The 15,288-nt window shown below is 41.3% G+C and overlaps 1 protein-coding gene across 1 annotated transcript in view; it reads right to left on the minus strand.

The window, feature by feature from the left end:
* The window catches only part of LOC127635568 (netrin receptor UNC5C-like), a 224,041-nt gene that overhangs the window by 108,911 nt on the left and 99,842 nt on the right, over nt 1-15,288 (minus strand). The window contains 1 exon segment of the mRNA XM_052115683.1: nt 6,228-6,455. Coding sequence (XP_051971643.1) covers nt 6,228-6,455 — 228 coding nt within the window.

Below are 15,288 nucleotides of genomic sequence, written 5' to 3' on the forward strand. Positions count from 1 at the left end.
TTAACCTTTGGTGCTTGCTTGTGTTTTTTTGAGTTAAACATGCAACATGCATGCAATGTCACATGACAACAATGTAGCATTGTTCAGAACGTTTGTTACAGTTTGACACGTGCTTATAAACATAGTATGCACAGAGAGCAGTCTGACCGTGGGGCTTTATTCATGAAACTTGAGCATAACAAATGTTGTTTCTATGGTTTCACGAATGGTCCTGCTTGTATTTCATGAATGAGGCCCATAGCTAAAGATTGCAGGAAAAAGAAGGAGAAACATGGCGAAGGACTGACGGCGCCTCTGGGATCTTCAGGATAAAGCTGTTGTGATATGTGGCGGCTCTCAGCACACAAACTCCTCCGACATGAGCGGATGAAGGGTGACGTGTGCGTTAACCTCTCCCTCATCAATGTCAAAGCTAAGATAACCATCAACGAGATGATGGAAGTCAGTTTGGCACACGAGTTAAACTTAAACCCCAACACACAAATGAAGACCGCTTAATTTCCCCTTTCACGGTTTCCATTAAATTCAATCACGTCTGTGCGATGTGCCACTATAAACGTGTTGTGAGTGTGTGACGTGTTTGTGTCAAGGACCCTTGTGTTGAAGCACAATGGTCAGTGCCTTTGAGAGAGCATCAAATACCCCGAGGGCTCTGGAGACATTACAGACGGCACGGCTGCTTTGATTGGCTGCACTCAGCTGGCAGAAAGGGAAATTGAGTTGTCGTGGCGAGCGCGCCGGTAGCACTCACACACAATGAGTCTTCTGAACGCATCTGTATTGAACGGCACGACCATTTCAAAATGTGTTGATTTGTCACATTGTAACAGTTTGGAAAGAATGTTCTAAAAATTATATTTCTGTCATCATTTATGCCCCTCGTGACCATTTCATCTGTGGAACACAAAAGGAGGTGTTAGGCGGAATGGTTCGGAACAGCACGAGGGAGAGTAAATGTTACCATATTTTGGAGGCGAGTACCGACACTTCCTTTTCAGTACTCACCAATTTCGTTTATTTGTTACATTGTTCTTGTGCACTTTTAAGAAATTCGTCCATCATGGACGTCAGAGGATGAACTGATGCCAACTCCAACTGTAAGACAACGGGTACTTCATATGCCACTGCCTGAACTTTGACCTTAGGATGGACCCCACCGAACCCAACCGCCCTGCCGGTTGAACTGTGATGCACCTCATTGATCTCGTTTGTCTATTGATGAACTACACTCTTGAAATGGAATACATAGACTAATCAATTAATAGCCAACAAAAGCCTTTTAATCTTCATCAGACAACTAACAGAGAACAATGCATCTATAGAACTAATATTGGCATTATATTCATGTTGACTTTATAGATAGTTCTGTTAATGCATGATTGTCTGTAAAGCTGCTTTCAGATGATGTGTGTTGTGAAATGCGCTACACAGATAAAAATGACTTACATTTACATTAATGCATTTGGCAGATGCTTTTATCCAAAGGGACTTACAGAGCACTTATTACAGGGACAATCCCCCCGGAGCAACCTGGAGTTAAGTGTCTTACTCAAGGACACAATGGTGGTGACTGTGGGGATCAAACCAGCAACCTTCTGATTACCAGCTATGTGCTTTAGCCCACTACGCCACCACCACTCATTTTGATTCAAATCTTTTCATTTGAATCGACTCTCTTCTTTTGAATCGACTCTTTTCTTTTACAGTTTCATTTGAATCGAATCTTTTCTTTTACAGTTTCTTTTGAATCAAATCCTTTCTTTTACAGTTTCATTTGAATCGAATCTTTTCTTTTACAGTTTCTTTTGAATCAAATCCTTTCTTTTACAGTTTCTTTTGAATCAAATCCTTTCTTTTACAGTTTCATTTGAATCGAATCTTTTCTTTTACAGTTTCTTTTGAATCAAATCCTTTCTTTTACAGTTTCTTTTGAATCGACCCTTTTCTTTTGAATCAAATCTTTTCTTTTACGGTTTCATTTGAATCGAATCTTTTCTTTTACTGTTTCATTTGAATCGAATCTTTTCTTTTACAGTTTCAATTGAATCGAATCTTTTACCTTTTCTTTTGAATCGACTCTTTTACAGTTTCTTTTGAATCGACTCTTTTACAGTTTCTTTTGAATCGACTCTTTACGTTTGAATCGACTCTTTACGTTTGAATCGACTCTTTACGTTTGAATCGACTCTTTACGTTTGAATCGCGTTTGACTATATAATACCAGCTGATTGCACATCATTACTGGTTCGATATTACATTTTCGACTTTTCTTTTACTACTTTTTCTTTTACATTTATGTGTTTGGCAATTCTTAATGTAGTTTGTCACCGCAAAGGAGTTTCTTAGAAACTAGCCATTCCACGTGTTGCTCCGGAAGTGGTGCATATAACAGGTGGATGAACTGGGAAGAGGCTCAAATGGACTAAATGGTTACCGAATACATTTTCAGTTTGATGTAAACAAAATAAAAATGAATAAAAACATTCGCCGCATCAAAACAGCCAGTTCAAACGGCAAATATTTTGAACTTTTGTTCCATTATTTCTGTGATTATTTGAATGTTGGTGACATAAAAATAAAGATATCACAGTGGTGGTGGCGGAGTGGGCTAAAGCACATAACTGGTAATCAGAAGGTTGCTGGTTCGATCCCCACAGCCACCAAGTCACCTTGGATAAAAGCATCTGCCAAATGCATAAATGTAAATATTGTAACGTTGAACGGACTGCAGCTCTTCTCTCCTGATGAACAGCGTGAATGCAGATTACACACACACCGGCTCAGAGACGTGATCAAACCGATCTGATCGTAAGTGTGAAGTTACCGGCACCGTACATTTATAGTTGGGAATAAATGAAACGAGTGCAAAGTTTGAATTTCTGAGACACGATAGATCTGATAATGTTAAGATAAAGCATTTAGGTTAAGTGAACTGACACTAACATGGGAAAACCACACACTGAAAAGTAAACAATACCATATATGGGCATGTTCTTAAAGGGCACTGCGTGAAGGGAACGCCACTCGAAAAGACACCATTTATAATGTTATTGCAGATTCAAATGAAGGCTTTTACCATATTACAGTACTTTAACATATTAAAAATACATTGGCACCGGCAGTATCGTGAAGCTTTAGTGTCATGACCAAGTGTGCCGCACAAGCCCTCAAAAGTGAAGCCAAAACATCTCGATCGCCCCCCGGTGGCTGGTCCTAGTATAGGTCATAAATCCCGCCTCCCCATGTTATTCAACGGGACGTGAGACCAACTAAACAATTAAATTACACTTCACATATCTTTTTTCCAAAGATAGTTTCTGTCATTTACTGTCGTTTCTATCACGTTGATGTCATTTCAAGTGTTTGTTTTCAAAATAAGTTTGTTTTTAGTTATTTGATGCTATAAAAACGCTGCTGTGACATCATGATTGACAGCTGTGATTGACAGGTTCTCTGAGTGAAGTAGTCACTGAAGCACCAACAGACTTTTTTCGGGATCTTCGGAGGACTGAGGAGATTGGAGCTTTAAATGTAATATCTACATTTCTATAATTAATTATTTCACACCGTCATAAGTCAAAAGGGGCGTGTGCTTGCGATTGATTCAGCGAGAGTGAGGGCGGGGCCTTGATTTCGCGGCTTTACTTCCTGCTCACTACTGCGCAGGTCTGGTCCCGAAATCGCAACTGCGCAGACTCAAGTCCCAAGATGTCAGCGCCATATCGGGACACTGGCGGCTTCAGTTCTCACCAATGGAAAAGAGTGAAGGGGTGTCGTCCATCTTTTTTTACAGTCTATGGTCATGACACTACCGTAGCGCCGGTATATTGCGCAACTCTAATATCAGGACATTCCTACTTATAATAATGAGCAGTTTTCATGTGAACTTTGCATTTATAACTCCAAGCATGGTAACCATATTGTTCTGCTGCATGAGCTCGGCCGTGCTGTTCTTGAGGTTCTGGGCATTGATGTTTTGATTGAAGGCGAGACGTCACATGGAGACACTTCAATCACTAAATGTTGTCTTCACCAAAAACTGCAGGGCTGAAGAAAAGGCCAAGACTGTTAAAATGAGCCGAGAAACGCCGAACGAGATTCTGGCTCAATGAGAAAATAAAACAGACCAGACATACAGCGAGTGAAAAAGACTCGCCACCTCTTTAAGTGCTCTTGAAGCGTCGAGGCTGGTCAGCGCAGTAGCAAGACTATTGTTCAAGGCTATTTTGGGCTTGTTTGGACTGCGTCCCCTGTGTGTTTGTTACCAGACAATGTGTGTGAATGAAGTGTGTCCAACGAGATTTCAAAAGCATCAAAACCTTTCGCTACAGTGTTCTAATGATGTCCACGAAAGAGACACCAAATGCAAACACGACAACAGTTATAGCGCACTAGCTGTCTGATGCTAGCTTTACGGCTTCTCTTCGCGGCCTCTTGGAGTTTAACAAGAGAAATTCCTCTCTCATTACAGGCGCTGGGACGGTGGGGGGGATTTTAAAGTTTCTCTGCATTATTCATTCGCTTGATTTTGCAACGCCTGAGGGGGTGACACTTTCTGTGAGATCTACGGTTTTTGGAGCGCCCTTTCTTTACTTTGCTATGATGACATCATCACCTGATTGCAATTATATCCGAACCTTTAACCCGACTGTTGGATTGTTAAATTCGGTCAGTATTAAAGGAATATTCCGGGTTCAATTGTGGTATGATGTTTATTACCAAAAATTATAATTTTGAGTCATCCGTCCATTTCTTTAAAAAAGGCTAAAATATGTGTTCCAGTGAGGCACTTCCAATGAGAGTCAATGGGACCCATTTTTGGAGTGTTTAAAGCACTTTATATTCATTATTCAGTTAAAACTTGTGCTTTAAAGTAGTTTCAATCGTGCTTGCATGCACAATGTGCAAAATTGGCTGGGGTTACAAGGTTTATGGGTTTACGTCGTCATGGCAACAAAGATGTAAAATTGGCTAACGTTATCGCTGCTTCTTGAGGGCCACTTCAATTTGCTTTGCCCACGTTTTCTTTGGCGCTTTTGGTTGTACTTTTCCAGCCATCGGGGCACGATCTCCTGAGGAACCGGTAAGGAAGGTGGTGCGGGTTCATGCCCGCGGCTGTGGCTCAGGTGGTTGAGCGGGTCGGCTGCTAATCGTAGGATTGGAGGTTCGATTCCCGGCCCACACGACTCCACGTGCCGAAGTGTCCTTGGGCAAGACACTGAACCCCAAGTTGGTCACAATGGCAGACTAGCACCTTGCATGGCAGCTATACCATCATTGGTGTGTGTATGTGTATGTGTGTGTGTGTGTGTGTGTGTGTGTGTGTGTGTTTGGGTGATTGGGACACATTAAAAGCGCTATATAAGTGCAGACCATTTACCATGTGGCACACGTGACCAAACCTGTGCCAATCTGCGCTTTTGGACTTCCTCGGATATGGTCGGGTTGGTTGCTGCTCCGCTCTCTGATGGTTTCATTTGCGTATTTTGTCCCTGATTGTAATTCCTAAAATTCGACAGAAGCATCGCGTTTGGAAGACTTCAAGCTTTTTCAAGTCTGCCTGCAGCCGCATCCATGATTCTGTGCCATATACCAGCACAATTTTACACAGCAAATTTCTGTTCTTGTACAATTGAAACGAGGTATTAGAATTCGTTCACTTGCTCTGATCTGGCGCCATCGAGGTATACTGTCACTTGTGAGCAGGGCTGGACTGGTAATCTGGCATACCGGGCATTTTCCCGGTGGGCCGACGCACTTTGGGGGCAATCAGGTGCGGACTGGCCATCGGGAGAACCAAGTGGGCCGTCCACGAAATGGGCCTAAAATGAGCCGCCGCGTTATGCAGAACGGACCACAAAGCGGCGCCGCGATATGCAGAAAAGGACAGTGCATTTTAAAGCATATAGAGATGCCATGAAAACTGCATTTTTGGTTCCTTCATGCTAAATTAGCACTCATGGGATTAATGGGAGAGCCTTAAAATAACATGTGAAAGTGAAGAATTTAAGACGGAAATATTTGACATCCATAGTATAACATTAAAGTTGATACGAGACATTTAAAAGCTTTATTTATTTATATTTATAATTATATATGTCATTCTATCCTTGTGCAATATTTTTAAAGCCTTAAAAAGGAAACCACGCACCCCTATTTTACATTTCTATTGTATAATTGTGACAGCCCTAACACGGACCACCCCAAACGCCACCATCGGGACTAACCAGAGGTCTCGTCGACACGCTCCTCCACCATGTGCTCTTTCTGATGCACCCACTCGCTGTTGCATTTGAAGTAGATCTGCGTGGCGGGCGTGGCCTTGCAGTAGAGATTGACAGGTTTGTTCTTGACGATGTACGCCTCTTCTGGCTCCATCAGGAAGTGTGGGAGGGGCTCAGGTGGGTCGGAAGGGAAGGTCTCTGGGAGCTCGCCCAATCCCAGATAGTCGTCATCTACAGATGGTGGGGAACAAAACAAGAGAAAAAGAGGAGTAAGTCAAAAAACAGGGGTAACACCAGAGAGTTCTTCTGTGTTTTATGGGGAGTGTTTATGCACATGTGTTTGCCTGGAAGGCTGCTTTGGATGTGAGCTACTGTTCAAAGAGCCCATTTGGCCATTACAGAGCGATTGTCGTCTATAATCAACTGCAGGTCTGATGTTTAGCATGTAAGACTGGAAACACTACACAAGCACGCCAATGCAAACAATAAGCTTTGCCAATGCATTATAAGTGTGAAGTTCTGTTGAACATACTAAACATAGCTTATTGCATTATTGTGGCCTTTAAATGTTAATTAAACCAGATGCGTTATCATACAGGTAGCTAGCTTTAAAAACATGTCAACAGTTTAATGAACAATTCAAACGAGCTCAACACTCTTGCACCGCCATGACAGAAGGATGAAATGTTTGCCTTTTCTGAATAAATAGGTAAAAAGGTATATTTCTAGATTCAACATTATTTCTACTTCAGACCTTTGTTTTGTTCGACGAGAAAAATGTAGCTTTTGGTATTTTAACATTGAAAATATTCAATTTTAATCGTTTTCAGATGAAGCCACATTGAGGGCTCCATATCTCTGGTACTCAACTATTTAGGGCCTTAAAAAATAAGACAGAAAAAGAGAAGTTTGTTTTGAAGCAGAACCTAAAAGGATATTAAGATATCTTGAATGCTTCTGGAGTTATAGGTGCTCCAACTTTGGAAAAACAGCAGAAAAACGTGTTTTTTCCCATATTTGGACTTGCACCATTCGCATATAATGCAACAAAAGTAGCTGAAGTCGACTGATTTCAATAATAGATCTACCAATCTCTGTGTAAAAATGAAATCATGACGCTGACACGTTTCTAAGGATATTTTTTCATCTTGTGGTTTTGCTCCAAAATCGTAAGCGAAAATTGTCATTTTGACACCGTCTACATAATAATGGATTACTTAGTAAATATTGATCATGATGTGTCATATTTTGCATTTCTTTTATCAGTATAAAAGCAACATTTTCCTGAGTGACTCCAGTCAGGTCTCCTTAGCAACCAAATTGGGCCGGTTGCTAGGGAGGTTAGAGTCACATGGGGTAACCAAATTGGTCCGGTTGCTAGGGAGGGTAGAGTCACATGGGGTAACCAAATTGTCCCGGTTGCTAGGGAGGGTAGAGTCACATGGGGTAACCAAATTGGCCCGGTTGCTAGGGAGGGTAGAGTCACATGGGGTAACCAAATTGGCCCGGTTGCTAGGGAGGGTAGAGTCACATGGGGTAACCAAATTGGCCCGGTTGCTAGGGAGGGTAGAGTCACATGGGCTAACCAAATTGGCCCGGTTGCTAGGGAGGGTAGAGTCACATGGGCTAACCAAATTGGCCCGGTTGCTAGGGAGGGTAGAGTCACATGGGGTAACCAAATTGGCCCGGTTGCTAGGGAGGGTAGTCTCACATGGGGTAACCAAATTGGCCCGGTTGCTAGGGAGGGCAGAGTCACATGGGGTAACCTCCTCGTGGTGGTGATTAGTGGTTCTCTCAATGGGGCGTGTGGTGAGTTGTGTGTGGATCGTGGAGAGTAGCATGAGCCTCCACATGCTGTGAGTCTCCTTAGCAACCAAATTGGGCCAGTTGCTAGGGAGGGTAGAGTCACATGGGGTAACCTCCTCATGGTCACTATAATGTGGTTCTCGCTCTCGATGGGACGCGTAGCGAGTCGTGAGTGGATGTGAATAGCATGAAGCCTCCACACGCGCTACGTCTCCATGGTAACGCTCTCGCCAAGCCACATGATAAGATGCACATACTCTAGATGTAGGAGTCGCTACGCCACCACGAGGGCCTAGAGCACATTGGGAATTGGGCAAATCTTTGAGTTGACCCGGAATGACCATGTAGAAATAAATTAAACCAATTATTTTATTCACTTTACTTGCATTTTTAAGTTTGAGGTCTAAAACAAAATATCTGGGTGTGCATTATTACAGTCTTCTTCAAGTATTTTGATGTGGTTGATTTAATTCCACACATATTTGTGTTGCAGACGGTAAGTCGTCCCCTGTAATTACGCCTCGCTTTCATCAGAGCGAATGCTTCACCTCGCCTCACCGATGTCTTGCTCATCAAACAAGCACACACACTATATTTATCTGATGCTGGAAGAGCAACAGACCTCTTGGTGATGAGTAAACAGACGGCGGCAATCAACATCCCCTTTGAGAAATAAGAAACAGCACTTGAGACGGAATCGGCACAATACGTCCAATAGCTCCGTGTTTGTGGGACACTCAAAGATCCGGCCTCTGATTCGATGCATCTCTTCAAGAGGTTTGTGAAAAGCCATTTGCGGTCCCATTCGTCACCTCCGAATACCTTTTCTATTCTTAACACCCGACTGCCAGACATCAATTATTTACAGGGAGCGAGAATTAATCTGGAGAGGAACACAAGGCACACGGTCACGTTGGCTGAACCGGGTCGCTGTGTCGAACCAATCTTGTCAGGACGCATTGGTGACATCACATCAATTTCAGAAATGATGCTGCGGGCCTGTCGAGGCATCGGTGTCTGTCGGGTCTGGGGTGAACAGGGGGGCGGAGGTGAACGGGTGTGACTGCATTTGCACAGAGCCTCAGGGGTTTCTGGGTTAAATCACACCTGCCCTGTCATCAGACTCTAATCACCTGTTAATAGAAGGGGAGCATAACCTCAGATTGACCCTGACGCTTGGACTAACTTACACATGTGTGTGTGTGCTTCTGTATCTCTACAATTATGCATTATCATTTTTTTTTAATCAAAAGATAGCAAACAAGCATTGCGACCAAAAAGAAAAGTCAAAATGTTTAATGTATTAAGTCATTTTTTTTTATTAATAAAACAAATACAAAAATAATAATTGGTATATTTTTCACTAAATTAACAAAATAATTATATTTGATAATTAAAATGTATATGCACCATTATAAAAGAGTACACAGTAATAAAAAGCATAATTTACCTACATATATTTTTGATAAAATCATCATGATTATATTGTGAATATTTAATATATTGCCCAGACCTATAATACCTGAAGTCAACATCAGTCTTACGGTGCGTTCGCATACAATCGAGCATTTCGTGCAGCGTGATTACATACAAAGTGTGTACGCGAATGGATGCGAATTTGTGGTGGCGGCACGAGATAAGCAAATGGCGCAAAGCGAAAATGCATTGCATTTATATATTTAATGCGTTGCATCTTTAATGCGTTGCATCTTTAATGCAGTTATATTTAATGTGTTGCATCTTTAATGCGGTTATATTTAATGTGTTGCATCTTTAATGCGGTTATATTTAATGCGTTGCATCTTTAATGCGGTTATATTTAATGCGTTGCATCTTTAATGCTGTTATATTTAATGCGTTGCATCTTTAATGCGTTGCATCTTTAATGCTGTTATATTTAATGCGTTGCATCTTTAATGCAGTTATATTTAATGCGTTGCATCTTTAATGCAGTTATATTTAATGGGTTGCATCTTTAATGCAGTTATATTTAATGCGTTGCATCTTTAATGCAGTTATATTTAATGCTGTTATACTTAATGCGTTGCATCTTTAATGTGGTTATATTTAATGCGTTGCATCTTTAATGCTGTTATATTTAATGCGTTGCATCTTTAATGCGGCTATATTTAATGTGTTGCATCTTTAATGCAGTTATATTTAATGCGTTGCATCTTTAATGCGGTTATATTTAATGCGGTGCATCTTTAATGCGGTGCATCTTTAATGCGGTTATATTTAATGCGTTGCATCTTTAATGCGGTTATATTTAATGCGTTGCATCTTTAATGCGGTTATATTTAATGCGTTGCATCTTTAATGCAGTTATATTTAATGCGTTGCATCTTTAATGCGGTTATATTTAATGCGTTGCATCTTTAATGCGGTTATATTTAATGCGTTGCATCTTTAATGCGGTTATATTTAATGCGTTGCATCTTTAATGCTGTTATATTTAATGCGTTGCATCTTTAATGCAGTTATATTTAATGCGTTGCATCTTTAATGCGGTTATATTTAATGCGGTGCATCTTTAATGCGGTTATATTTAATGCGTTGCATCTTTAATGCTGTTATATTTAATGCGTTGCATCTTTAATGCAGTTATATTTAATGCGTTGCATCTTTAATGCTGTTATATTTAATGCGTTGCATCTTTAATGCTGTTATATTTAATGCGTTGCATCTTTAATGCTGTTATATTTAATGCGTTGCATCTTTAATGCAGTTATATTTAATGCGTTGCATCTTTAATGCGGTTATATTTAATGCGTTGCATCTTTAATGCGGTTATATTTAATGCGTTGCATCTTTAATGCGTTTATATTTAATGCATTACATATTTAATGTGATTATATTTAATGCGTTGCATCTTTAATGCGTTTATATTTAATGCGTTGCATCTTTAATGCAGTTATATTTAATGCATTACATATTTAATGTGATTATATTTAATGCGTTGTATCTTTAATGCGTTTATATTTAATGTGATTATATTTAATGCATTACATCTTTAATGTGATTATATTTAATGCGTTGTATCTTTAATGCGTTTATATTTAATGTGATTATATTTAATGCATTATAGATTTATTAAAGTTGAAATAATACAGAAGCAGATCATGTAAATAAGTACAAACTCTGAAACGGTAATTTCTCTGTGCGGTCAGCACCTCTTCTGTGAGTCGTGTGAATGTCCCGATCTAAGGGGGAGAGATTGAAACCGCACCAGCTGATGAACACTCGTCACGGGACGCTCATCCCTCGAGTGCACACGCTTAATGCAGCTAGATTATAACATGATGACTCGTGACTTATTGAATCATAATATATGTGTCACTGTGTGTTTCTTATCGTTAAGAACAAACACGCTTGTTTTTCTGCGAGTTAAAGATGGATTGAAGTGAAGGGGTGGTTGTGTGATATGAGTGTGAAGCGATTGTCTGTGTTCCGCAACTGCTTTCGGGTCCTTCAATAACATATAATGTGTGAGTAAGGGCAGACGGTGGACTTTCTGGTGCCTCCCCTAGGGTACACTGCGTAGTCTGCTTATAGGGAGCAGCGGTACAGGTAAGCACATTTAATTCAACCTTTTAATTCAGGCACAAGCTGAATAATCGGTTAAGAGCTAATGATTAATAAATGCAATAATTGCCGAATAGTCTAATAATCAGATTAATCGATTATCAAAATAACATTAGTTGCAGCTCTAAGTAAGTCTCTGAGAAACAGCTTCATCTGGGACCTGTTGAATCAAGGTAAAGGTGCTAAAACTTTTAAACAGCTGGCACAGGGCACTAATGTTGTGGGTATATTATGGTATGGAGTGACACAGGAAAATGGTTCCCATCAGCCATGTTCACCCTGCGGGCCTGAGCTCTGGGAGGGGGGTATGTGGGGTATTTAGGGCAGTATCTGAAGCGAGCAGAGCAGGTTTATCAGCTAAACAATTAGCTCTGGACCAGAACCATGACCCGCTAAAACTGCCAGACTTATTGAACACGATCATTATCTCAGTCACACAAACATGCGTCCAAACACAGTTTAAGCTCACATGAGTTGTGTTCTTACACACACACACACACACACACACACACACGCTGACACACACACGCTTACACACACACACATGCACGCTGACACACACACACGCACGCACGCTGACACACATGCACGCTGACACACACGCACACACGCCGACACACACGCACACATGCTGACACACACATGCACACACACACACACACACAGACAAACACACACACTCTGACACAGACAGACACACACACACACGCACACAAACGCTGACACACACACACGCTGACACACACACACACACACACATGCTAGCAAAATGGGTGCTAGACTCCAATAGTTATTTTGTACAGCTAATTCAAATTGCAATAGACGAACCCAAAATCAAACCCTAAAAGAAAACTTTACATCAAACCCTTCAAAGTCATCTCAGTCTCTCAACGCTCTCAGACCCCCACCAGCGTTCCAGACCTTGACCTAAAAACAGCCTCCTATAACTCAGGACACTGGTGGAGCGGCACTCTGCCCGTCTGTCTCTTTATCAGCATGTCTCGCAGCGGGGACAAGAGAGCAGACCGCGGCACCAAAGTCTCTGGCGTTCTCTCACTGCACGCTAGCTCCAATTCATCAACATCCATCGCAACAGAAAACATAAATAAGACAGAATAAAAGACCCTCTCTGGCGAAAAGCACTTGAGAAATGTAAAAACACACAAACAAAATGCCCTCACGCCAACAAACCCGACTGAATCAGAGCTCTACAGTGGGCAGAAGACAGAGAGAGAAATCGATCAATTACATTCAGTCGTGCATCAAACTTATAACGTGTAACGTAGCACAAGCGTCATCAGGGCACACGCTAAAGATGTCAACAACTGACCAATAGATACATGAGCTCACCTAGATATTATTTATATTTTAGTAGCGATGCTTTAAAGGGAATTCATTCAGAGATGCAAGTGACGATTTTGTTCCCTTAAGCTGCGTTCACACTGCTAGCGACATCACGCGAGACAGTGACTCCATCCCATTCATTTTCAATGAGAGCACAGCGACTTCCGGCGACACGAGCTGTCATGACCATTGGAGACTACATGTGGGCGTGTCCAGCGATGTGACAAAGTTGAGACAAGTTCAACTTTATTCAAATGAAGAGCGACTAATGGAAGCGACAGCCAATAGGAGAAAAGACGGGAGAGGTCACGTGAGGTCACGTGGTCCTGCAGTAACGGAAAGATGGATGAAAGGCTAATTCTTGCGGTTAGCAATTTTCTAGCCGGTGGTACTCGCCGTGCTGGACCCAGACAGACCGGCGTTTGCGTTTTCGCCCTGCAGATAAACAGCCGCTATGGCAAAGAGCATATCTTGTTTCTCGCTCATCTTTGATATAAAGCATTTTATGTACTGATTCCATTTATATTGAGTCTTTTCCCGCCAAAATGTTTTTAGCGACAAGAAAACCGATTCGCTGTCAACAGCAATGGAATGACATCCGTCAACGTCATTTAGAAACGTTACTAGGCAACCAGTAGTGGGAACGCCCACTAGCGACTTCACCGCCAGCCACTGGTGACCTGCAGCGATGGCAGTGTGAACGCAGCTTTAAGCACATGGGATGGAAAAGTTGCTACATTAACGTTGTTTTTGCTATACTGCAATTTTGCACATACGTTAAATTCTCAACTCGGATGGACAGATTTCCACTGTAACTGACAGTATTATGGGGCGTTCACATACAACGCGAAGTGAGCATTTCGTGCGGCGCGATTACATACAAAGTCGATGCGAATAGACGCAAATGATACATACCAAGTCAACGCAAATTAAGCGAATGACGCGACTCGAACATGTGACATCGCTTAATTCGCTTCATTATTTAAATTTTTCTACTCGAGGGAAATATCCGCATGACGCGTTGTCGCGAAAGCCTATCAGCATTGAGATCATCCGGATGTCACGGACGTACTGACGTAGTAGCAGAAGAAATCAGGAACAACGGATGAGAAAATGGTCGTAGCGGTGTGTGCGCACCTGGAATTGTACGACACAACGTAACAGATACAGTACAGCAATCGTTGTTGATGGTTGATGGCGGAAAGATACGTTCGTAGAAGCCCCTCCTCCTGTCCTTTTCCAGAAGAGAAGGGGGAATACTCACGGGTTCGTGTTACTCGTGCGAACGCGAGTTTAAACAAATTAATTCCAGTGGTCAAACTTGCGAGGTGAAATGTTTTTCCGCGTTCTATGTGAACGCAGCTTTAGACTGTTAGCATGATAAATCTAGGGATGGTCGGATGGATCCTGAAGTATTGATACTTCCCATATTGATCCCAACAACAACAACATTGATTATGAAAATTATACATATCAATCTTTGAAGCTAATAAATAAGTATGTGTAATAAACATGTAATATACATTGTAATAAGCTACATTTATTTTTAATCGGGAAATGTGACATTGTTTACAAGTTTATTTAAATTATTATTTTATAATGTTAATAACTTATTAATGCGATTATATAATCAGCCAATCGTGTGGCAGCAGTGTAATGTATCAAATCATGCAGATACAGGTCAGGAGCTTCAGTTAATGTTCACATCAACCATCAGAATGGGGAAAAGTATTTTATTATTGAGTGCCCGACTGGCACCAACAATCATGCCACGCTCCAAATCCCTGAGATCACATTAACTGGAGCTCATGACCCGTATCTGCATGACCTAATAAAGTGGCCGGTGAGTGTATAGCTATAAAGACTTTTAAAAATGATATAACCCATTTTAACCCAAGAACTCTCAAAACAAATGCATTTAATACAAGTATTGATTTTGGAAAGTAAATTGGCCTTGGCAGTACTTGGCATCAGGACAGATAAGAAAATAAGTGGTATCGCCCACCCCAGATAAACCCCACTCAAAAGAAGTCTTTAAATTCCATGTTTACACCCATTTAATCTATTATCTTGTGGCATTCTTGATTCGTTTTTTAGGATGTTGTGGCATGACAATTGAAACTATGTAAGATGACGTGTCAAGTTTAGCATAGTTCAACACCTGCGTTCCGTTTCTATTCTGTTGTGTTCAATCCATTGGTTGTGAACGCCCCTTAAAACTGCCCTGATCTGCCCTGATTGCCCTAAACCAGTGTAATGAACATGGTTTTCTTAAGACCAAAACAGTTGTTTAAACAGGCCACTGATTACTCGAGTAAGACGCAGTTTT

This window comes from Xyrauchen texanus, chromosome 43 (assembly GCF_025860055.1).
Source record: "Xyrauchen texanus isolate HMW12.3.18 chromosome 43, RBS_HiC_50CHRs, whole genome shotgun sequence".
Classification (NCBI taxonomy): Eukaryota; Metazoa; Chordata; class Actinopteri; order Cypriniformes; family Catostomidae; genus Xyrauchen; species Xyrauchen texanus.